This window comes from Dipodomys spectabilis, unplaced genomic scaffold, assembly GCF_019054845.1.
Source record: "Dipodomys spectabilis isolate Male_0828 unplaced genomic scaffold, ASM1905484v1 ptg000241l, whole genome shotgun sequence".
NCBI lineage: Eukaryota > Metazoa > Chordata > Mammalia > Rodentia > Heteromyidae > Dipodomys > Dipodomys spectabilis.
The window spans coordinates 759,601-783,271 of NW_024870918.1; the positions used below are offsets into that span (position 1 = coordinate 759,601).

Below are 23,671 nucleotides of genomic sequence, written 5' to 3' on the forward strand. Positions count from 1 at the left end.
GAAGAGCAGGTTCATCAGCACCTCGCGCCCGGCCCAGCTGTCGCTCCGGGACAGGCAGTAGAGGGTGCCCAGCAGCCAGGGGATGCCGTGCCCCGAGATCTCCAGCAGCTTCATCAGGGGCCGCACGCTGCCCCACGCCGAGCTCTCCCCGGCGCACACCCCCAGCCTCTTGGACAGCCACAGGTCGATGGCCAGTAGGGAGCGCAGGGCGATGCCCAGGAAGGACGGGTTCAAGTCCATGAGATCCTCCTCGGGCAGCGGGGCCGGGGGCGCCGGCGCGGAGCCCGCGGCGGGCAGCGGGAAGGAGCCGCGCCGGTGCACCGGGCTCTCGGACGCGCGGAGCCGGGCGCAGGTAGGGTCGGCGGCCGGCGCGCGGCTGCTCAGCAGGGACTGGAACTCGAACCTGGCGGCACAACCTCCGTGCGCCGGGCTGCCGGGGCCGCCGGGGCCGCCGGCGCCGCCTCCGCCTCCACCGCTGCCGCCTCCACCGCTGCCGCCGCCGGCGACCGAGGCGCCCAGCGACCGTCCTTCCACGCTCCTCCGGGGGCTCGGCATGGCGGCGGGGGGCGCGGACCCCAACACCCGGCCAGACCAGACGGAGGCTCCCCGGCCGGGCGGCTTCTTCCGCTTCCGCACTGCCATCCCGGAGGGGCGGGGAGACGAGCCCCGGAGCGCGATTGTGACACCTGGCGGAGACTCGGGAGGCAATCGGAATTTCCGATACCTGGGAGGGCTGGGCGGGAGGGAGGTGGGGGGGCTTGCAGGTGCTGAGGGGGTGCAGGTGTGAGTCCGCAATGGCACTGGTGTGGGGGGCGAGGGAGGCGTCATTTCAGGGTGCATGGGAAGTTGGGAGAAGTGAAGCCCGGCTTGACAAAAGCAACCATGCTTGCTCTCCTGATCATTTCTTATTTTTAGTTGTTAATCTATTATGTATTCATTACTACTTTTTTTCTTTTTAAAGATTTCTTGCCCTGGAGTGTTTCTGCAGGACAAGCAGGATGTGTACCTCGGCATCTACCTCTTGAATCAATACCGGGAGACCGACTGCTTTCCTTCTGTGTTCCCCATCGTGATTCAGCAAGGCATGACATTTGAAAAGGTGATCTTAGAACACAAGAGAGCGAGAGACACGGTTTTGCTGTCTGGAGAGACATCTAGTAGTTCTGATAAACAACAAGGTTCTGACCATTGATCCTGTAAACTACCTTTAAGGCTCACTTCAGTTTACAGCGCAGAAGCACAGGAGGCCGTGAAGTAAAACCACAGTGGAAAGACTTTTTTCTTTTGCTTTGCAGGTCTGAGCCAAGTTCTGTCAATCTAGTTAGTGCTAAATACCCTGGTCGATGATTTCCTATTTTTGGAACTCTCCTGGCATTTTATAACTGGAGCAGAGAGCATGTTAGAGACACTTGTAGTGCATTTATGAAAGGGATTATTAATAAACTGCTGACCTTTGGAAAAGAAAAAGAAAAGCTTTCTTAGACCTAACAAAAAAAAAAAAACAATGAAAAGTATAACCAAGTGAGTTCAGTCTTGTAATTGGAAGCCTGTCTAAAAACATGAGTTCTTTCAGATTTACTGACTTAAGTCATATTTGTCTTAGGTAGCCACAGTGATAAAGGCTTGGTTCCCTGCTGGAGACAAAACACTATCCACTGACTTCACACTTCAACATTTAACCTAATGCATTATTATACAACTGTCCACAATCTCCTAAGTCTTTTTTTTTTTTAACATCTACTATTTGGGTTTGAATGCTGAGCCTCCTATTTGCTAGGAAGGTGCGGTACCACTTGAGCCACATTTCAAGTCCTTTCTTGGTTTCATTATATTTCGGATAGGGCCTCTCTTTCTTTTTTTTTTTTACCCCCTCCATGCTGGCTTCAGACATCAATACCTCTTCCTGCCTACTAAATAACTGGGATTATAGACATGCACCCACATGTTTGGCTTCCCATAAGCTTTGTAAAGTTCTGGATTTGAGATGATATCAGTTTTGTCCTTTGTTTGTCTTGTGTGTGTGTGTGTGTGTGTGTGTGTGTGTGTGCCAGTGAAGGGGCTTGAACTCAGAGCCTGAATGCTGTCCTGTATTGCTCAAGGCTGATGCTCTACCACTTGAATCACACCTTCACTTCTGGCTTTTTGGTGGTCAATTGCATACAAGAGTCTTACTAGACTTTCCTGCCCAGCTGACCTCAAACTGAGATCCTCAGATCTCAGTCTTCTGAGTAGTTACGACAACAGATATGAGCTACTGTCTGTTTAGTTTTTAGTTTAGTTTTTTTTTGTTTTTATTTTTAGCACAACCAATTGCATTAGAAGAGAAGTCATTAAGTGAACATTGAATGAGTATGTGTAATATGCAGAATGTCTTCTGGTACTCAAGACTGAGGTTGATGCGAGATGTAGTTTTAGCAACAGAACTAGGTCACGTTGATGAGATTTTAAGCACGTGGTAGATTTAGCTGACTCAGATTTTCTTACCCTTGTTATGCTGTGTTAATTTTTATTCATTTGTTCTGTATGCTTATGTTGAACTTTTAACCACAAACGTTAAAAGTACTTCTGTTGAGTCTTAAAATAATATATAGCTGGATTTTATATGTTGTTAATTATGTAAGTCTGTCATTTCTAAAAACGTCTTTATTAAAACTTTGAAATTTTATCTTTTCCCATTTTTTTCTCTGTAGGTATTTGAAAATGCAATAGATCCTGGAGCTGTAGCAGAACTTTTAGAAAGTATGTATTAAAAAAAAAAAGACCAGGGTATATAATTTATCCGTGTAATATTCTTTCCTAAACTGTGATATTTGCAGGTTTGATCTGTGTTTAAAGTTAAGAGAATTCCGTTGTAAACTTCAAGTCATAACTTTTGAATGTGTTATCAACTTTTTCCAAATTTAGATGTGATTGCTGAATGGTATGATTCTGATTTGTTATTTATAAAGCATTGTTTCTAAATATTTGCAGAATTCTGCAAGTATTGCAACAAGTAATTTAATCAATTGAAACATTTTCATTACCACAGAAGGAGAGTCTCTGTTCCTTACTAACCCTTAGAATGAATTGATCTCACAGATCTTTCTGTCTCTGTAGATTTTTTTTTTTTTTGTGGAAAGTCTCACTTTGTAGTCAGGGCTGGCTTTGAACTCACTATCTAAGCTAGCCTATCTCAGCCTCTTACATGTTGGGATTCTAGACGTATGCCACCATGCCAAGTTTAGCATAGGTTTTACTTTTCCTCAATATTTCACATAAATGATATGTGGTCCTTTGTGATTAGTTTCTTCCATTTCTTTTTGTAATCAAAGAATATTCCATTGTATGAATACACTGCCCACTTTGTTTTTCTACTCATCAGTTGATAGACATTTGGATTTTTTTAGGCTCTATGATAAATAATGATGCTATGAATGTTTGTGTACAAATTTTATATACATATGATGTGTTTTTATTTCTGTTGTATACATATACACGTGCACATACTTGCACACACATGCTTACACACATACACAATTGCAATTATCATGCAGTCATAATCTGTTTAACCTTGTAAGAAACTTCCACACTGTTGACTAAAGCAGCTAAATTATTTTATACTGCATCAGCAATATGAAGGGTTATTTTTTATTTCTTTTCTTGGCTGTGGGGTTTGAACTCAGGGCCTAGCCACTGTCCCTGGTCTCTTTTGCTCCAGGTTAATGCTCTACCACTTTGAACTACTGTGTTACATCAGTTTTTCTGGTGGTTAATTGGAGATAAGAGTCTCACAGACTTTGCTGCCTGGGCTGGCTTTGAACTGCAATTCTCAGATCTCAGTCTCTTGAGTAGCTAGGATCATAGGCATGAGTCACTACCAGCAACCAGCTGGGGTTTATTTTTTTCTGTATATTGGTCAACACTTGAGTGGAAGGCCCTGAGTTCAAGCCCTTGTATTGCCAAAAATAGATAGATAGATAGATAGATAGATAGATAGATAGATAGATAGGTAGATAGATAGATAATTGAATGTAAGGAGTTTCAAGCCTAAGATAAATGCTTAATGTTATCCCTGGAGTGATAGTTAAGAATATTTTTTTGTTTCTTTTAAGTTCTGTACACACACACACACACACACACACACACACACACACACACACACACGTGCAGGTGGATGAATGCTGACGCACACACAAGAAAAATATGCACATGTTTTATGCACTTGTTTTTTTCTGGTACTGGAGGTTGAATTCAGGACCTCCTGGTCTGTGCAGGTGCTCTACCACTTGAACCCCTCTGCCAGTCACGGATGCAATTTTCATTGAATATTTTCTGTGTAGGTGGTTGACTTTGTGGATGCAGAACCCATGAATATGGAGAGATGATTTTTATTATTTTCATCAATGATGTAAATGGGATGTTATAATAGTCTTAAACTTAGCATTTAATAATTTTTTTAAAAAACTGGCAATTTTCTGAAATACTAAAGTCACATTTTTTTCTTTTTTTCTTTTCAGGCTTCCTAACCAGGTTTGAATTAATACAGTTAGTACCTCCAGGTAATGTGCTAGTAAATGCCCTTCTAAACTAGCTTCAGTTTTAAAAGGATTTTTGGCATGAGGCACTGGGAGCTGGCATTTGAAAGTTGTGCTTCCCTCCCCTCCTCCCAATGCTGGGAATCAAACCCAGGTCCGTGCGCATGCTAGGGGAGCATTTTGTCACTAAGCTACTCTACAGTCTTAAAAGTTTTGCTTTTAAGTAATACATAACATGTTTATAAATTTATGTGACATGCTTTTGGTCAGCCAATCTATTAAAGTTTGTCTATTAATAATTTCAGAAAGAAACCTCATATTCATTCGCATTCTCCTTTCCTTCCTTTCTCCAGTCTCATTCACCACTAATCTGCTTTTTGCTTCTGTCGATTTGTCAGTGCTGGACCCTTTGTGTAAAAGGAATCCTGTGCTAGGTAGCCTTTTATATTTGGCTCTTTCACTTCTTATAACGTTTTCAAGGATCAGTTGTGTTGCAGCGTAGATCTGACTCCTTTTTATGCCAGAAGAACCCCCTTTACATGGATATACAGCACTTACCCATTCATTAACTCTAGACAGTTATTTCCACTTTGGATATTATGAATAATGCTGTTAGAAACAATCATGTATAAGTCATTGTGTATTTGCTTTCATTCTTTTGGCTATTCTTAGATGTACAACTGCTAGTTCATATAATTCTTTAACTTCTGTGTATGTGTGTATATGTGTATTTGTGTGAGAGAGAAAGAGAAAAAGAGGAGAAAAAGCATCTATAATTTAGTAAATCGATTTGGATCTTTGCTATTACATATTTCTAATTTCCTACCTCAAAAAGGAAAATAAATATAGTGTTCATGTGTTGTAAAAAGCAACTGCATTATCCTCAGAAAACATTTTCAGATCAACTTTGTTTTAAACTTTTATAAAGAAGAACTTGTGGCTGGGCGTCCTGGTATAGCTATAATCCTGGCACTTAGGACACCGAGGCGGGAGGATCATGATTTCAAGGCTAACCTGAACTACGTAACAAGATTGACTCAAATCCCCAACCACGTTCTCCAAAACTGAGAAAACATGTGATTGTCTTTCTGCTTCTGCTTCTTTTGCTTAACATAGTATCTTACATTTCCACCCCTTTTTTCCTACAAACAACAGGATTTCATTTTTTTCTTTATGACTGACTAATGTACCATTGTATTAGTTCTAATAATAAACCTATATCATGTTGTGGATGTGTGTGTGTGTGTGTGTGTGTGTGTGTGTGTGCTAGTTCAAAGGCTTGAATTTAGAGTCTGCCCCTGAGTTTGTTTGCTAAAGGCTAGCACTCTACCACTTGAGCCACAACTCTATTTCTGATTTTTTTGGGTGCTTAATTAGAAATAAGAGTCCTGCAGACTTTCCTACCCAAACTGGCTTTGAACCATGATCCTCAGATCTCAGCCTCCTGAATAGCCAAGATTACAGATGTGAGCCACTGGCACCCAGCTCAAAGATAATTTTTTTTTTTTTGGGTCCGGTCGTGGGGCCTGAACTCTGGGCCTGGGCGCTGTCCCTCAGCTCTTCAGCTCAAGGCTAGCACTCTACCACTTGAGCCACAGCGCCACTTCCGGCTTTTTTCTTTTTGCTTATGTGGTGCTGAGGAAGCGAACCCAGGGCCTCATGCATGCAAGGCAAGCGCTCTACCACTGAGCCACCTTCCCAGCCCTGAAAGGTAATTTTTGATAGCTATAAGGAACTTCCTTAATTGACTTATGTTTGTGTGTATGTGTGTTGCTGAAGACTAAATTCAGGCCATCATGCATGCTAGGTCAAGTACTCTATCATTGAAGCCACACCCCAGACCTTTCCCTTTAAAAAAAAATTGAATTTGAGACAGGTCAGGGCCAGAACAATGGCTCGCATGGCATAGCACCTGGCTACCAAGAACAAAACATGGAATTGAGTCCTTCCTTCCTTCCCTTCCTTCCTTCGTTCCCTCCCCTTTCCTTCCTTTCTTCCTTCCTTCCTTCCTTGCTTGCTTGTTTGCTTGCTTCCATTCTTGCTTTCTTCCATTCTTGCCTTCTTGCTTTCTTTCTTGCTTTCTCTCTTGCTTTCTTGCTTCCCTTTTATGCTAGTACTAGGGCTGGGGCTTGAACTGAGGGCCTCACAAGCTCACTTGGCATTTTTACTCAAGCCTGGCACTCTACAACGTGAACCACATCTCCACTTGCCATTAACTTGTGGACAGAACAGGCTGCTATTCAGAAATACTCACTGAAGGAATTTCAGCCAAAAAGTGACATGCTTAAAATCAGGCCATTGAGTTTTTTTCCATAATTAAAAAAACTATTTGACCCAATTTTATGTTCAAACATATAACACTGCTCACTGGCAAGTTATATTTTAATATGCTAATAAAGCAGAAGTATGCTTATTTTGATCTTATTTAAATTTTCACATTATAGAAAATAGCCCAATATCTAAATAGCTCACTGTAAAAATTTTAATACAAAATTCATAGCTTCAAAGTCAATATTCCATTCATCAACAACCACTGTCAGGCACTTTATTAACAATTTGTTATTCTTTTTAGGCCCTTTCAAATGCATTTGTTATATAGGGCATACAGTATAATACACTGATTCTAAAATAAAGCATGCACATTTTCATACACACTGTCTCTACATTATCTGCACACTATATTGCAAATGGACATGTGTATAGATGTTAAAATACATGTTACGTAGTTTTCTTCTTAAAATTTAATATGTGTTGGCCTGCCAAATATTCATGTGATCAGAAATCTCTATGTGACAAGTTACAGAAATAGTTGTTTGAGAAGAACAATGAAGCTGGGTGTGGGTGGCTCATGCCTATAATCCTAACTAATGAGGAGGCTGAGATCTGAGGATTGTGGTTTAAAGCCAGCCTGGACAGAAAAGTTTCTGTGAGACTCTTATCTCCAACTAACCACTCAAAAACCAGAAGTGCCACTATAGCTTAAGTGGTAGAGAGCTAGCCTTGAGCACTGGGAAACTCAGGTACAGTGCCCAGACCCTGAGTTCAAGATCCTCCCACAACTGACAAAAAAGAAAAAGAAAGAAAAAGAAAGAACAATGATTGAGAATATTTAAACTGAGAGACATGCATACTGCTCATAATTTACAAGTGAATTTTATGCAAATGAGAGCCTTCATAGGCTTGTTTACTTTTGATCCAACAGGCTCCAATTTATGATTATAATCTTAATAGAATTAAGTTTAAATTACTCAAAATAAGAATTTCACTCAGTTTCAGAAAGCATGCATTAATCCATTAATTTGTTCAACATTAAAAAAATAACATCAGTTAATGTACAAGGAGTTTCCTTCATCTACTTATTTATCTAACTGTTATTTTGTGCTGGTACTGGAGTTGGAACTCATGGTCTGCGTGCTGTCTCTCAGCTTTTCCACTCAAGGTTGATGCCCTACGACTTGAGCCACACATCTACTTCTGGCTTTTGTGGGGTCAATTTAAGATAAGAGTCTCACAATTATTCCTGCCTCTGGGCTGCCTTTGAATGAAGATCCCTAGGTCTCAGCCTCTTGAGTAGCTAGGATTACAGGTGTGGACCTGGCAAGGTTTTATTTTATTTTTTCAGTCATCCCTCTATCATTCTCCTTCCTCTCTCACACTTTCCAAACCAGTCTTGTCAAGTTTCCATGTTCCATTTTCATAACATGTTTACAGAGTATTTTTTAAAATTTATTTTTATTGTAAAGGTGATGGTCAGAGGGGTTACAGTTACATAGGTCAGGTCCTGAGTACATTTATTTTCGAACACTGTCACCTCTTCATTTTTTTCTCAGTTTTTCCCTACCGAAACCCCTCCCCCTCAAGTTGTTTAAGATTCATTTTCAACATAGTGTCTAGTGAATGTCCTTGCTGAATTAGTTCACCCTTTGTCTTACCATTTCTATGCTTCCCCTCTCCAAAACAGATAAACTTACATACAAGACAAAGGGTACAGAAATTAACAAAAAAACAGTGGCAAAAGGGGAAAAATAAAACAAAAATCACAAAAAGTAAATAAAAACCCTCTTGTTTCCGTTCGTTTTGATAAACATTTTACATGATCATATGCAAATAGCTATTGAGCCTTTGTGATCCTCTCCTAAGAATATCTTCCTTTGGTCTCACTCATCTCTAAAATACACTTAGAGCTCAAAAATTCACCCCCCCCAAAAGAAAACAAATCCTCAAACAACAACTCAATTAATAAATGGGCTAAGGACTTAAAGAGAGACTTCTCAGAAGTATAGATGGCCAATAGACACACGAAGAGATATTCAGCATCCTTGGCCATAAAAGAAAGGCAAATCGAAACAACATTGAGATTCCACCTAACCCCAGTATGAATGGCCATTATTAAGAAAACTATAATAACAGATGGTGGTGGGGATGTGGCCCCTATTACACTGTTAGTGGGAATGTAAACTTGTTCAACCACTCTGGAAAGCAGTATGGAGTTCCTCAACAGACTAAACATAGAGCCTCCCTATGACCCAGAAATCCTACTCCTTCCAACTGACCACAAACCAGGCCACATTAAAGCTACCAGCACAACCATGTTTCTTGAAGCATTGCTTATTCTAGCCAAGATATAGAATCAACCCAAATGTCCCTTAGTGGACAAATGAATCAAGAAAATGTGAATGGAATTTTTTTCTTTTTTTTGGGTCCAGTCGTGGGGCCTGAACTCTGGGCCTGGGCGCTATCCCTCAGCTCTTCAGCTCAAGGCTAGCGCTCTACCACCTGAGCCACAGCGCCACTTCCAGCTTTTTTTCTTTTTGCTTATGTGGTGCTGAGGAATCGAACCCAGGGACTCAGGCCTGCAAGGCAAGCGCTCTACCACTGAGCCACCTTCCCAGCCCCGTGAATGGAATTCTATGCTTCCATCAGAAAGAATGATACTGCCCCATTCATAAGGAAATGGAAAGACTTGGAAAAAAATCATACTAAGCAAAGTAATCCAGACCCAAAGAAACATAGTTTTCATGTTTTCCCTCATTTGTAATCAGTGCCTATAAATCTACAAGTAAACACAATGGGTGGTAAAAGACTGAAAAATTACACTTGGATATGTTAAATTATACAGGACTCTAAATAACTTGAGTATTTTGAGTAATTTGTTTTCCTCTCTGCCCTGTTCCCTCCCTCTAGTACTCAGGCCTTAGTCCATGCATCTTTCAGTGTCCTAATATTATGTATTTTTAAACCTACCTTCTTGAATGTGTCCACATACATTCTTGAGGGTGTCCTTGGCACACAGTCAAGTGACAGCTGTGACATCTTTGACAGCTGGTGTAGTGTCAGTGATACTGGACACATAGCCTCAGTGAGTTCTCAGGACCCACTGGTCCTTGATACTAATTGGGTAAAAATGATTTGCTCAAAGTACATGTGGGCAGCGTGAAGGGGGTCGCATGGGCTCAGGCACCCACATTTTCTTTGGTTGATTTACCGTTTCATTTTGCTACAGGAAGTAAATTTATTGCTTGATTTTTTCCCACGTTGCTTTCAGACACATTTACAGTCAGAAGACGTTTAACCAGTAACTTAGCGGCAAAAGTGTAATTGTATTCAGGTTTGCAGATAGCGGACTTCACTGCTATAATGATTTGCTTTTGGGGAGATCAGGTTTTTCAGTTTACAATAGTGGAAAAAATTATGGACACAAGGGGGCAGTGTAATACTGTTGGACTGTGAGATCAGGGCTCCCCCCCCATCTTTTAAAAAATTATGAGTCTTCTCAGTCAATACCTTCTCTTTCAGTAAGTTATATATATTCAGTACAACTGCAAAATCACCTTTTATTGGGAATTTATGCACTTAACCAGGGCTTGGTTTTATACTTAGATAATTAATACTCTCTAGACCTCAGCAAGGAAAAAACTCTCCAGTGATGTAATTTTTATTTGTTATTTTTTAATTTTTTTGTGTGTGTGCTAGTACTAGGACTTAAACTCAAGACCTCATGCTCTCGCTCCACTTTTCTGCTTATGGCTGGTGCTCTACTTGAACCATACCTTCAGCTTAGCTTTCTTATTCTACCCTCTGGTTAATTGGAGATAGAGTCTTGACTTACCTTCCTGATCTGGCTTCAAACTGATGGGATCCTCCCATCTCAACCTCTTGAGAAGACTAGATTACAAGTGTAAGTCACTGGGCCCAGGAGATGATCTGGTTTTGAATTCCTGCTTTGCCATGTGGCACCATGACAAGTGTGTCTCGGTTTTTTCTTCTGTAAGAGCCTCGGTTGGAAGCATATAGTGAATAATACGCTGCATAAATACTATTCTCCAACTGGTGTTATTAAAAATGATTATGTTTCTGAAAGGCTCACTTGTTTCCCTTTTTGGCCAAGAGAAGTTGTTCATTGGTGGCATGATGATGTCACTGTGTAGGCCACAAGCCTATTCAGAACACTGACTTCTTTCAGCTACCGCACTTGGCCCATGAGACTTGCTCAGCTGGTGGTTGTGATAATTTCATACTCACTCTAGAGCGGGAGTTCTGCAGGACACCATAGTCCCTCTGACTTCTGCTCATGAAATGTTCTCACAAGCTGTCCAAAATATCCTGCGGTGAGAACACAAGTCTAGCCATTCTCTGGACTGTTAGCACCTCAGAATCACTGACTCGTTAAACCCTTGTGTGAACTTTGTGTGAACAGGTCTATCTCCAGGACCTGGCTCAAGGTTTGTCACTGACAAACATTTGCTGAAGACAAGAAGAGATTGGTGGATGGGTGGGTGGATGGATGAATGGGTGAGCCAATGGATGGATGGATGGATTCAATGACAGATTTTCTTCTTAGTTCCATTTTGTGGAGCGACTTTCAAACTTATCAAATCCATTAGGACTTGAGAGGCTCTTCCAAATTACCCATGAGATCAAAAGTAGAACTTATTTACCTCTTGAGTGACCACTGCTGGGTTCAAAATGTCTAGTTTTCAGAATGCCATCATTTATTTAGCTAAACTGGGGGAGGGTAGAATACCTGTACTTATGCTTTTTTTTTTTTGTCTTTCTCTTTTTTCTCAGCATGGGCAGAATTGGCCTACTATGAGGAAAACACACGAGATTTTCTTTTCCCTGAACCTAAGCTGAGACCTTTACACCCAGGAATACATAGGGAGTTACTCATGAAGACGGCTGTAGGATTCCCAGTAAGTGATTAGGAGAGAAATTCTTGAGACATGAGCTTTTCATTCCTGACAGGATTGATGCTGGATAGACAGCATCTTCTTGCTTAGTATCCCAGTTGTTCTATTTAGAACAACTTGGCATAAATTACCAGATTGTACTGATTTCAACCATTGATCTGAGGGGTTGAAGTCTGATTATATGATTAGGCTAAGTCATTTACCATATTCACGTCACATAGTTATAAAAATATTCATGCTTATTGTTTTTCATGTTTCTCTTAACTACAGATTTATTTGTTTAGTTATAGCAGTGTTCGTAATGAGAGATGTCTCATTTATTTTGTGCCTTCAGTTTTTATTTTGTTTTGTTTTAGTTTTTGGTACTAGTTCTGAGGCTTGAACTCAGGGCCTGGACTGTCCCTGAACATTTTTTTTTTTTTCCTTTTCTCAAGAACCGCACAGTCCTATGTAAGATACAGCTCCACTTCTGGCTTTTCTGGTGGTTAATTACATTGGTGGTAAGAGTCTAATGGACTTTGCTGCCCAGGCTGATTTCAAACTGTATTCCTCAGATCTCAGCCTCCAGAATAGCTAGCATTATAGGTGTGAACCACTGGTGTCCAGCTATGGCTTTCAACTTTTTTATGTATGTTTTCCTCCTATAATTCTAAAGGTAGCTATGGCAGATATTTTAGTCTCCATGTAGCAGAGAAGAAACTAATAGAGGCCCAGTAAACAAGTATTCTTGAAGAACTGTAGAAGATGCAGCAAATATTTGATTACTAATCAAAATATTCATCTTGATATTGTCTAAGCAGAAACCCTAACATTTTTCCCTCCCTACTTCCCTCCATTTCCTCTCCCTCTATCCTCCCCTCCTCTGTTTCTTTGGTGGTTGTGATTATAGAGCTTCTAATACTTCAAACAGCAAACATTCATTAAAGGTTTGCCTAATTAGAATTCCTAGTATCTCTTTCTCCCCCCCTCCCTTTCTTTTCCTTTCTGCCAGTCCTGCGCTTGAACTCAGGGTCTCAGCACTCCCTAAGCTGCTTTTGCTCAAGGTTAGCACTCTACCACTTGAGCCACAGCACCACTTCCAGGTTTTTCTGTTTATGTGGTACTGAGGAATTGAACTCAGGGCTTCATACATGTTAGGCAAGCAGTCTACCACTAAGCCACATTCCCAGCCCCTACCTACATCTTTAAGCCCTCCATTATCTTTGAGGTTTTAGTGGCTATGACTGAAACTATTTTTTCTCCAACATGGTCATCATGTATAATTCATATCAACCATATCTGTGAGATGCTTATTTTTATGATTTTGAGTTACTGGAGTATTTTTTTACCAGAATCTAAGAGGAAATAAAAATGTATAAGAACTATCCTGGGGAAACTTCCTATTAACTTTGGCTTTCCCAAATTCTCTTTTTAGTAGAAGCTATCTTCAAACATGGAACTGGCTAAGAATCAAAGCAAAGTGAAACACTTTCTTATATTTTCTTAAGTGAATTGTTTGATTTCATGGGCACAAATGGAAGACCCTATAAGAAGATGTGTTTATAGTTATTTATAAATTCTGTTATTCTCAGAGAAAGCTTAAAAAAGATCTTGAAATAACCTCATGCATTAGATGTAAAGTATCAGTTCTTTTTTTTATCATTAGCACAAGGTAGTTGTACAAAGAATATCTCATGATGATACTTCCACACCTGTGAATATGTATCTCATTCATCTGCATCTTTCCATTATTCCTCCTCTCCCACTTGCCCTTCTTAAAACAAACTCATGAGGTTTCATTGTTCTGTTTCAACACATGCAAACCCAACTTTGTGGACCATATTTATCCTTCATCCTCTTTTTTTAACCTTCCTCCTCCTGACATGAGCTTGCCTCATAAAGTATCAGTTCTTACCATTTATTAATCAGACTCTTTTAAGCAATTCATGAAAACATAGAGGGGGCTCCAGTTCTCCAAACGATTCCATAAAGCAAAATAAACAGTTACCAAAGTTTGAAAAAGAGCTGATGCTTATTGTGGTTTTATTAGAGAATGGATTATCTTTCTCAGCCTCCCTTCTCTTTGCAAGATGGCCCTGGCCTTTTCCCCTCTTGCATATGGGAAGCTGGGAGAGGGGTTTTCAGAAATATCCTGAGGGTAACCGTGTGAGTGATGGAGTGAGATTCTGATGCTTCGTGGTTTATACTGAGTCACACTGCCTGATGCTTTCTCTCTATTTTGGTCCACTATTCTATTTCCTTTTATTAATATTGTAGGAAGTAGAATGAATGGCCTATGTAGGTCAAGCAAACCTTTTGCTTTATCAGCTCTGTATTTGTCAATTCATCAATATTTCTTCCACTCTAATGGGACTTTTCTTTTGTATTTCTCTGTTTGTTTTTTAATTTACCTCATTAGTTATCTTAATAATGTTTTAGCTAGTAGGATACTAAGCAAAAAAAAAATAGAGGTGTCAGTTAATAAAACAAAATGAAGACTTTGGAAATCGATCTGATAAGCACTCATAGTTAATATAAAAACAGGGATAACTGCATGCCATTCTATATCCTGTGTTTTAAGTAGAGTCACTAGCAGACTGGATACTGCAATCAGAATGCCTGGCCTCAGTTTATCAGCTTTGTCATTGCTAGGTGGACAACAATCTTGACCTTTGTCCTCATTTACCCACCAACAAGTAGAGATTGTGTAAGAACTTACTTCATAGGGTTGTGTTAGCAGTTGATATAGTCAAAGTACTTAGGCCTGCATTTAGGATATAATATATGCTTTATCTTTTAAGCCATTTATTCCAGATATATTTTACATCATATATGCAGATATAGCACCTACACAGGAGAACAATGAGGTTCTTGGCTAATTGTAAGTTAGGATGAGATGGACAAAGAATTATTTCCAGTAATATTATATGTTCTCTTATATGCTGTTTTCTTTGTAGGGCATTGCTCCCAAACTAGAATTTTCTACAAGGACAGCCATCCGAGAATGTGTATTTCCTCATAGAAACAGATTTCTTGTAAGTATCGTCAGAAAATAGTGATAGAAACCATAGCATTCTCACTAAAAATGTAAAGTTTTTCTTTCTTTCTTTTTTTTTTTTTTTTTTTTAAATTTTATTTTATTTTATTTGAGAACATACTGTACAGAGGGGTTACAATTACATGGGCAGGATAATGCATACATTTCTTACCAAGCATTGCATCCTCCTCCTTTGTCTTTCTTTCTTTTTTAACCCAGAACTCAGTTCAAAATGTGTATGCAACAGGAAAAGTAGAAACGGAGAAACGCTTTGCTAGGTTTGAATTTTTGGTATTTACATCACTTGCTCATCCTTGGCCATATCGGAGTGACATTAGTGTTTAGTCACATAGAGTGATGAGTATTTGGCATATATTTTGTGTGGCATGTAGCTGCTACAGCATGGTGATTCAGATGCTAAAAAATCATGTTTTTGATGGAAGTGGCCTTGTTAACCCTTGTGGCTTTACTCATCTTCTTTTCCCTCTTCCCCTAGGATGATAATTTGCATTTGTGCTCCATCTTTGAAAAAACTCTAAAGATCTTAGGGCATCCATGTGAAACACCTTCCATCTCATTGTGACTAACTCTCAATTTCTCTTCACTGGGTTTCTTTGCTTTATTTTTTTCTCCTTAATGTACACAATTCTGTAGTCATTTAAGTACTTTCTAGAGGGAGAAAGGGCTGAGTTAAATTGTGAAGCTCCTGTAGGGTAGAATGAAATTAAGAAGTGAAACAAAACGTTATCTCCTATCTCACCTGTACCTGTGGTCTTGGAAAAATATGTTGAAAAAATGTGGGCCAGAGGAACTGAATGAAGAGGACTACTTATCTTTACAAGTCTAGCAAATCTCTTGGTATAATAACTCACACAATGACAGACCAGTGATTAATATTAAGAAAGGCACAGGCTGCTGTTTAGATTCTCCTGATCTACATCCTCCATGCTATAATTTGTTTATAATATGTTCTGGACAATTTCTAAATCCATTTTTCGTTCCTATTCTACTGTGTGAATCTTGTGTTAATGTCCTACTGTATTTATTTTGGTATCAAAGCAATTAATCACCCAAAAGCTGGAAGTGGAGCTGTGGCTCAAGTGATAGAGCTACAGCCTTGAGCAAAAATCTCAGAGACAGAGCCAAGGCCCTGAGTTCCAGCACCAGGACAGGCACAAAAAAGAAAAAAAAAAGGATTGGGGGAACCCTATTAACTAGACCACTTGCTATTTTGCTCAAGGCTAGCTGTCTACCCCTTGAGCCACAACTTTTCCCCCCTGGCTTTTGGGTAGTTAATTGTATATTACAATCTCACTGGACTTTCCCTCATAGGCTCTCAGTCAATCACAGTCCTTAGAGCTCAGCCTCTTGAGTACTTAGGAGTATAGGCAGGAGTCACCAGCACCCGGTGTTCATTATATAGAGGGTCTCCAGGGTATATGCAGGCTTATCTATGCTTCTTACATAGCTAGAATGAAAAGCATTTACCACCATGCCCAGTTATTGATTGACATGGAGTCTCAAGTGTCTGCCCAGGATGGCTTCAGGCTACAGTCTGCTGAATCTCCACCTCCTAAGAAGCTAGTATTACAGGTGTGGGCCACTGACACAGAGAGCTACTAGTGATATTAAATTGGGAGAATATTAACTAGAAAAATGCTCTTCATTAAATTCATGACAGGTAGATCTTCTGCTTCCATTTTTAAAAGTTCAACTAAATACAATTACATTTTAATTAAATCTCCTCCACTGGTAGTTCATGCCTATAATCCTAACTGCTCAGAAGGCTGAGATCTGAGGATCATAGGTACAGGTAACAAAGTCCAAGAGACTCTTATCTACAATAACCTATTCAGAAAAAAACTGGGGCTGTAGTTCAAGTGGTAGAGCATTAGCATTGAGCAAAAGAAGCTCAAGGATGATGCCCAGGCTCTGAGTTCAAGCCCCAGAATGGCAACAAATAAAACAAAATCTTCTGGGGATGTAACTCAGTGGTAGAAAGTTTTCCTCCTGTGCTCAAGGCCCTGGATACTAGGGTACAATCTCCAACACTGCCAAATAAACAAGCTTAAGAACCAACTTTCTTTTTTACTTCAGGATGAAGAGTATAGCCCACAAAAGCCTTCATCTAACTCATATGGACAGATACCCCCCTTAAAGAATAAAAAGAAGAAATCAAAGAAGAATCATGACAGACTACGTAAAGGCATGCAGTCCCGGGCACCCTCTCCATATTTCACCAGACGTTTCCTCCTGGAGCAGCCGACTCAATTGGACTTTGGCAATCACTTCAGATTCCCTGAAGATAGAAAACCTCCATTTGTGGTTAGACATGTAAGTCTAAAGTTTTTGTTTGCTTGCTTGTTTTAAGAGCACTTTGCATATGGAACCAACCCAGATGCCCCTCAGTAGATGAATGGATCAAAAAAATATGACACACACACACACACACACACACACACACACACACACACACTGGAATTCTATGCCTCAATCAGAAAGAATGACATCGCCCCATTTATTAGGTAATGGAAAGAATTGGAAAAAAATTATATTAACGGAAGTAAGCCAGGTCCCATGGTTTCCCTTATTTGCAATAACTGGTACATGTCTAGGACAGGCAGAAAAGGTCAAAAGCTATGTACATATGACCATGTAAGATGATGCTAAGCGAAATGAATCCCAAGGCAGGGACACAAGTGGTTTTTTTCTTTCTTGCTATTGTTTTTAATGTATTTATAATGTCCTAAGTGATTTTTTGTTTCTTTTGTATGTTCTTCCCCCACGGTATAACCCCTCTTTTCACTGTATTTGATTCCGGTGCCCTGCATCTTATGTATACATTTTTCTAATTTGGGGAGGGGAAGGGAAATAACAAAATGCTTAAATAAGGATACAGGTTGACCCATTGTAACAATGAGATGTACAAGACACTATGTTGAAAATGAACTTTACAACTTGGGTGAGGGGGAGAAGGGGGGAGGAGTTGGGGAGGTGGGGAGGAAGGGATGGTAGGGGAAAAACAAAGGAGGAGGTAATGTACTCATTAGGAAATGTACTCATGACCTTACTCATGTAACTGTAACCCCTCTGTACAGTATTTTTATAATAAGAAACATACAAAAAATTTTTAAAAAGAGTACTTTGCCTTGGTGGGAGAATAGAATGTTGAGCTATAACAAAACAAAGGGATCAGAGGGATTTCAATTTGACTAATCACTACAGTTAAGTTAGCTTCATTTCCTAGAGCCTTTTCAGGAAACTAATAAAGGTGTCTAAACTAATATCTAACTTAATAAAGGTATCTCATACAGCGAATTTGCTCAGTAAATGTCACCCATCATGCTTTATTATTTTTATTGTTATCGGTAAGGAGGGTAGCTATGTATGGTTACTTGTCATTTTCAGAAGAATCCATGTTGTCTAACATTGACTGGCTTGCTCTGGGTCATTAATCCGAAACTGAAGCTTTATTAGTTTAAAAGCATGGCTCTAGTTGTTTGTTTGTTTGTTTGCCAGCCCTGGGGCTTGAACTCAGGTCCTGGGCACTGTCCCTGAGCTGCTTTTTCTCAAAGCTAGCTACCACTTGAACCACAGCACCACTTCCAGGTGCTTTTTGTTTATGTGGTGCTGAGGAATCGAACCCAGGGCTTCATGCATGCTAGGCAAGCACACTACCACTAAGCCATGTTCTCAACCCAGTAGTTTTAAAAATTTTTATTCTCTTCTTCTATGCTGGTATTGGGATGCTGTCTCTGAGTGTTTTCACGCAGTATTGGAGCTCTACCATTTGAGCCATAGCTCCACTTCTTGCTTTTTGGTGGTTAATTGGGGTTAAGAGTCTCATGAACTTTCTTGCCTGGGCTGGCTTGGAACTGTGATCTTCAGATCTCAGCCTCCTAAGTTTCTAGGATTATAGGTCTGAACCAACACCTAGCCAGTGTCTGTTTTCTTAACGAGATTGGGGTTCAATGGGCATACTTTGCAGAGCAGGGAATGTTTCTTGAAGGAGCCAGGATGTGTACACTTAGAAGCCTTAATTAAAGTCACCTTATTTTTAGCCTGCAGGAAATAGTGGGTAAATTTAATCACCCATACTACTGTGCCATGAAAGCAATGGAAAATATAGAAAAGTTCACGAAAAAAATTACCCCTAGGACTCATCAGCATATTAAAAATTATTATTTAGCTTAATTTGATGGATTTACCTTCACTTTTTAAAAAAATTCATAGACTTCATTGCTTCCCCACAAAGTTGAAAACACCGTGTATATAGATTATCTTCCTAATTGATTGCAGTTTAGCAACTTTACTTTGGGAGTTTTTTTTTGTATTTTATACTCTTCATCAATACCATTCCAATTAATAAATTCACTCTCTAGAATGTCTCTATTACTGTATGTTGACTTGCTATTTTGATTTAACACCACCAGTGGTGGTGTTTGCATGTTTTGTACAGTCTCGAAGTCAAATGCTGCTGAGATGGTTACGTGTGAAGCTGTTGGTTTGTAGGTAAAAATAATGTAGCTTGTTAGAAACTACTGGATAGCTTCCCTGTCTACACATATTATCTATTTATAGATGTAGAAATAAAAAACAGCGGTCTTCTTGGTAGTCTAACTATGGATAATCTATCAGCCAATCTAAATGTACTTCCATAAAAATAATATTAGCTTGAGATTATTGGATGGTATGATTTATTCTATCCCCTTTATATTTTGTAAGTTACAACTTTAGTCAATGCCATTTTGGTCTAAATAGCCTCAAAAGTATGGTTTGTTTTCTGGCTTCATATTTCTACCATTTAACAAATTTTCATATAGCTTTTTCAGTATGCCAAGCTCTTTTATAAGTGATTTTACATATTAATTCTTTCATCTAGCCAGATTTCTTGGTATGTGACATTTCCCTGAGTAAAACGTTAACTCTCAGAGAATCTGATGCTATAAATACTTTAAATCTACATCACTCTATTTCTTGAAGGGGAAGAAACACTTTTTAAACTGCTTTATTGATACTAAAAACGGCAGAAATAAGCAAAAAAAATTAGAATTCCAGAAACTTTGTGTTACAGCAATTCTAGAGTAAATCTCCTTCCTTCCTTCCTTCTTTCCTTCCTTCCTTCCTTGCTTCCTTGCTTCCTTCCTTCCTTCCTTCCTTTCTTTCTTTCCTTTCTTCCTTTCTTTTTTCTTCCTTTCTTTCTTTTTCTTTCTCTCTCTTTCTTTCCTTTCTTCCTTTCTTTTTTCTTCCTTCCTTTCTTTTTCTTTCTCTCTCTCTTTCTTTCTCTCTCTGTCTTTCTTTTCTTTCTCCTTTGTTTCCTCTCTCTTTCTCTCCTCTCTCTCTCTCTTTCTCTCTTCTCTCCTTCTCTCTCTTCTTCCTCCTCCTCCTGCTGCTTCTCCTCCTCCTTTTTTCTAGTCCTAGTGCTTGGACTCAGGGTCTGGTCCCTGTCCTTGAGCTTTTTTGCTCAAGCCTAGCACTCTACCACTTGAGCCACAGCACCACTTTGGGCCTTTTGTAGTTAACTGAAGATAAGAGTCTCTTGTACTTTACTATCTCAGCTGGCTTCAAACTGCAATCCTTAGATCTCAGCCTCCTGAGTAGCTAAGATTACAGGTGTCAGCTACTGGCACCTGGCATTCCTTTTGTATTATTTTAACCTGTTTACACATCATGTCATTAGTCCCAATCTTTCTTTGGGAAAATGTGATCTGTCACCTTAAGGAAAATAATAGTTACCTATTCTTTTTTTTCCCCAGGAATATAGACACTCAGGTCAGGTGCTGGTGGCTCACATCATAATCCTAGCTGATAAGAGGCTGAGATCTGAAGGTTGAAGTATGAGATTCATTTTTATGAGACTCATATTTCCAATGAACCAGGAAAAAAAGCCAGAAATGGAAGTGTGGCAATGTGTGAGTTCAAGCTCCAGTACTGGCACACACATTAAAAAAAGAGGCCGGGCACTGGTGTCTCATACCTATAATCCTAGCTACTCAGGAGGCTGAGATCTGAGGATCATGGGTCAAAGCCAGCGTGGGCAGGAAAGTCCATGAAACTATTATCTCCAATTAACGACCAGAAAACTGGAGGTAGTGCTGTGGCTCAAGTGGTAGAGCACTTAGCTTGAGTTGAAGAGCTGAGGGACAGCACCCAGGCCCAGAGTTCAAGCCCACAACCGGGAAACAAAAAGAAAATAGGCACTTAGACTGGAAGGGCATAGAAGACAGGAATATTACTTTGTGAAGTCCCTTGCTCTCAGCAAAGGAACTGCGGAAGCCAGCCCTGTTTGTACAGTTTAAGAACTTCATGCTTTGTCCTACTTTAAAAGATGGTAAAGTAAAGCTTTGGCTGGCTCTTTGCACATCATCTGTACCAGCTATTATAATTTCCATCTAACTTTAATTCTTTCTGCTCACATTTATAGGGACCATTTCTCTTATTGGGTATATAACATAACATATTTGGAAACTGTGATTGAGGTTATTTTCTAACCTTCTCTATTTCTAAGCTGCATAATGAGTGACTGAGAGGAAGAAAGGCACCATGGGTAACAAGGAAAAAATAATACAAGCTACTGTGCGTTATGTCTTATTTCTTTACTTTAAGGTGGACAGTGCAAAGCCCTTTGGTGAAGATAATTTGGAGCATCATTTGTTGACGTCTCAGAGAAAATCTAAATTTTCAGACTTTCTGTTTCCAATGAGAAGAGGTACTGGAGTTTCTTGTTATATTTCCTATGGGAACTAGTGTACTATACTTACCATCTTTCCCTTTAAGGAGACACACAGGATCCTGGAAACTGTGAGCCTTATTTCTCCAGGATTCTCAGGTTATGGTGTTACTGTAGGTCAAAGGTAACTGGGAAGCCAGAATGATTGAAGTGAAATGTGCTCAATAGATTCCTATTAACTCAGTGTGGCCAGAAAGTTAATTACCAGGCTTTTAAGACCTTTCCTTCCCTTCCTTCCCCTTCCCTTCTTTCTCTTTCTTTAGTTTCTTCTTTTTGGTGGATTGTACTTTGAACGCAGGGCTTTACTAGGCAGGTGCTCTACTACTTGAGCCAACCCTAGCCTTGTTTGCTTTTATATTTTGAGATGGCATCTCACATTTATGACTAGGCTAGCCTGGACTACAATCCTCCGTGCCTGGGATGGTAGTCATGTGCCACCATGCCCAGCTACTGATTGAGACAGAGGCTTATTAACTGCCCAGAGGCCTCAGACCTACAGCCTCTAATTTCTGGCTCCTAAGACCCTTTTATGGCTTCCTTTTTACTACCAGTAACATAGAGGAATCGGAAGTCCAGAAAAAGTTCCTGCAATGACCTAACTCCCTATCACACAAACATTGCCTTCTAGGTACTCATTTCAAAAGGTTTTTTTTTTTCTACAACCCGAAGAAATCCAAGTTCATCTCAGTTTTCTCTATGCATATTTATTACACACTTCCTAATCATCCTCTCCATTCTCTGGCTTTAGGACTACTTACTTTTCACAATAATGTAGTATAATCAAAATGATTTCTGTTATTGCTGCATTATGCTTTGATGCATGAATTATTTCAGTTTAACATTCATATTTGCCTTGATAAGTATATTCAAGAACTTCTGAAACAAATAGGGATTCCACAGAAACCAAAGAGAATACCAGGGGAAGTTTTGCGGGGGGATACACATCCATTTCATTCGAGCTCTGGGCACCTGTTTTCTGGTTGAACCCGTGAAAAGGGCCCTGAACATGTGCTTTGCTAGTTTTGCTTTTACCTTTCCCTTTTCCATATATGCTGTCACTAAATGATATCATTATTGACCCCAAGGACAGAAAAATCTCATAAATGGAAGTTCAGTGACTCAAGGGAGATTGAAAAGTGGAACAGTGGGATTTACAAGGGAATATTAGAGTTCTTTAATAATTCATCCACGGTCATAAGTTTTTGTTTTTGTTTTTGTACTATGATGGCATAGATGTAACAGTAATCGAAGGGTGAAGTGGAAATAACGAGTCAAACACCTGTTCCTCTCTCTTCTAGCTTCTTCTCTTGACAGCTTTGCAACGAACGTAAAGGTAATTTTAGATGTAGCATTTGTAAAATGACTTATTTCCAGCTATCTCATGTCAGTCATTGTGATTTTGTAGTCAGCAGTAGAAAGGATATCATTACTTAGTACTATGTATGAAGAGTTGCTTTAATTTAACTAGAGGTGACTAGTCCCTATGGTAACCTTTGGGGTTTCTGAGTTTGCTTCCCTCTTTTCATTTGCAGGATGAATAACCAAGGAGGGTGCAAAGACCCCAATGCTTACTTTATCAGTAGTGATTTTTATTGCCTGTTCTCCCCTTATACATGAAAATAGACTGAAGCAAAGAAAGCTGAATATACTATGTTTCTTATGCCATAGCACTTAAACATTTTGTTTAAAAATTCCTTTTTTTAAAATGCTGGTCCTGGGGCTTGAACTCAGGGCCCGTGTGCTGTCCCTGAGTAGTGCTCTACCATTTGAGCCACAGCTTCACTTCTGGCTTTTGGAGTTAGTTAATTGGTGATGAGTCTTACACACTTTCTTGCCCTGGTTGGCTTGGAACCACAATCTTCAGATCTCAGCCTCCGGAGTAGCTAGAATTACAAGCTGGCTTCTGGCTTTAAAAATTGTTTATTTCCGAGCTTTACAACATCGGTGCGGGGGGGGGGGGGGAAGGGGGGGAAAGCAGAAGGATTGGGATTGGGGTGGGAAGGGGGGAGGCTGGGAAGGGATGTGAAGGGTAAACCAAAGGAGGAGGCTGCAATGCTTGGTAAGAAATGTACGCATTATCCTGCCCATGTAATTGTAACCCCTCTGTACAGTATGTTCACAAATAAAATTAAATTAAATTAAAAAAATTGTTTATTTCCCAGAGTCAATAATCCCGGTTCTTGGAAATCAGTTATTTTGGCTTATTAAGATATACTAAATA

At 39.8% G+C, this 23,671-nt stretch overlaps 1 protein-coding gene across 1 annotated transcript in view; it reads left to right on the forward strand.

The window, feature by feature from the left end:
• Window positions 1–23,671, forward strand: part of Spata6l (spermatogenesis associated 6 like) — a 33,525-nt gene continuing 9,854 nt past the window's right edge. Inside the window, exons 1-9 of the mRNA XM_042699398.1 lie at window positions 1–352; window positions 962–1,099; window positions 2,691–2,739; window positions 4,497–4,538; window positions 11,583–11,707; window positions 14,641–14,718; window positions 16,818–17,054; window positions 21,327–21,429; window positions 22,749–22,783. Of these exons, the coding sequence (XP_042555332.1) occupies window positions 83–352; window positions 962–1,099; window positions 2,691–2,739; window positions 4,497–4,538; window positions 11,583–11,707; window positions 14,641–14,718; window positions 16,818–17,054; window positions 21,327–21,429; window positions 22,749–22,783 (1,077 nt within the window). The 5' untranslated portion in view covers window positions 1–82. The remainder of the gene's footprint in view (window positions 353–961; window positions 1,100–2,690; window positions 2,740–4,496; window positions 4,539–11,582; window positions 11,708–14,640; window positions 14,719–16,817; window positions 17,055–21,326; window positions 21,430–22,748; window positions 22,784–23,671) is intronic.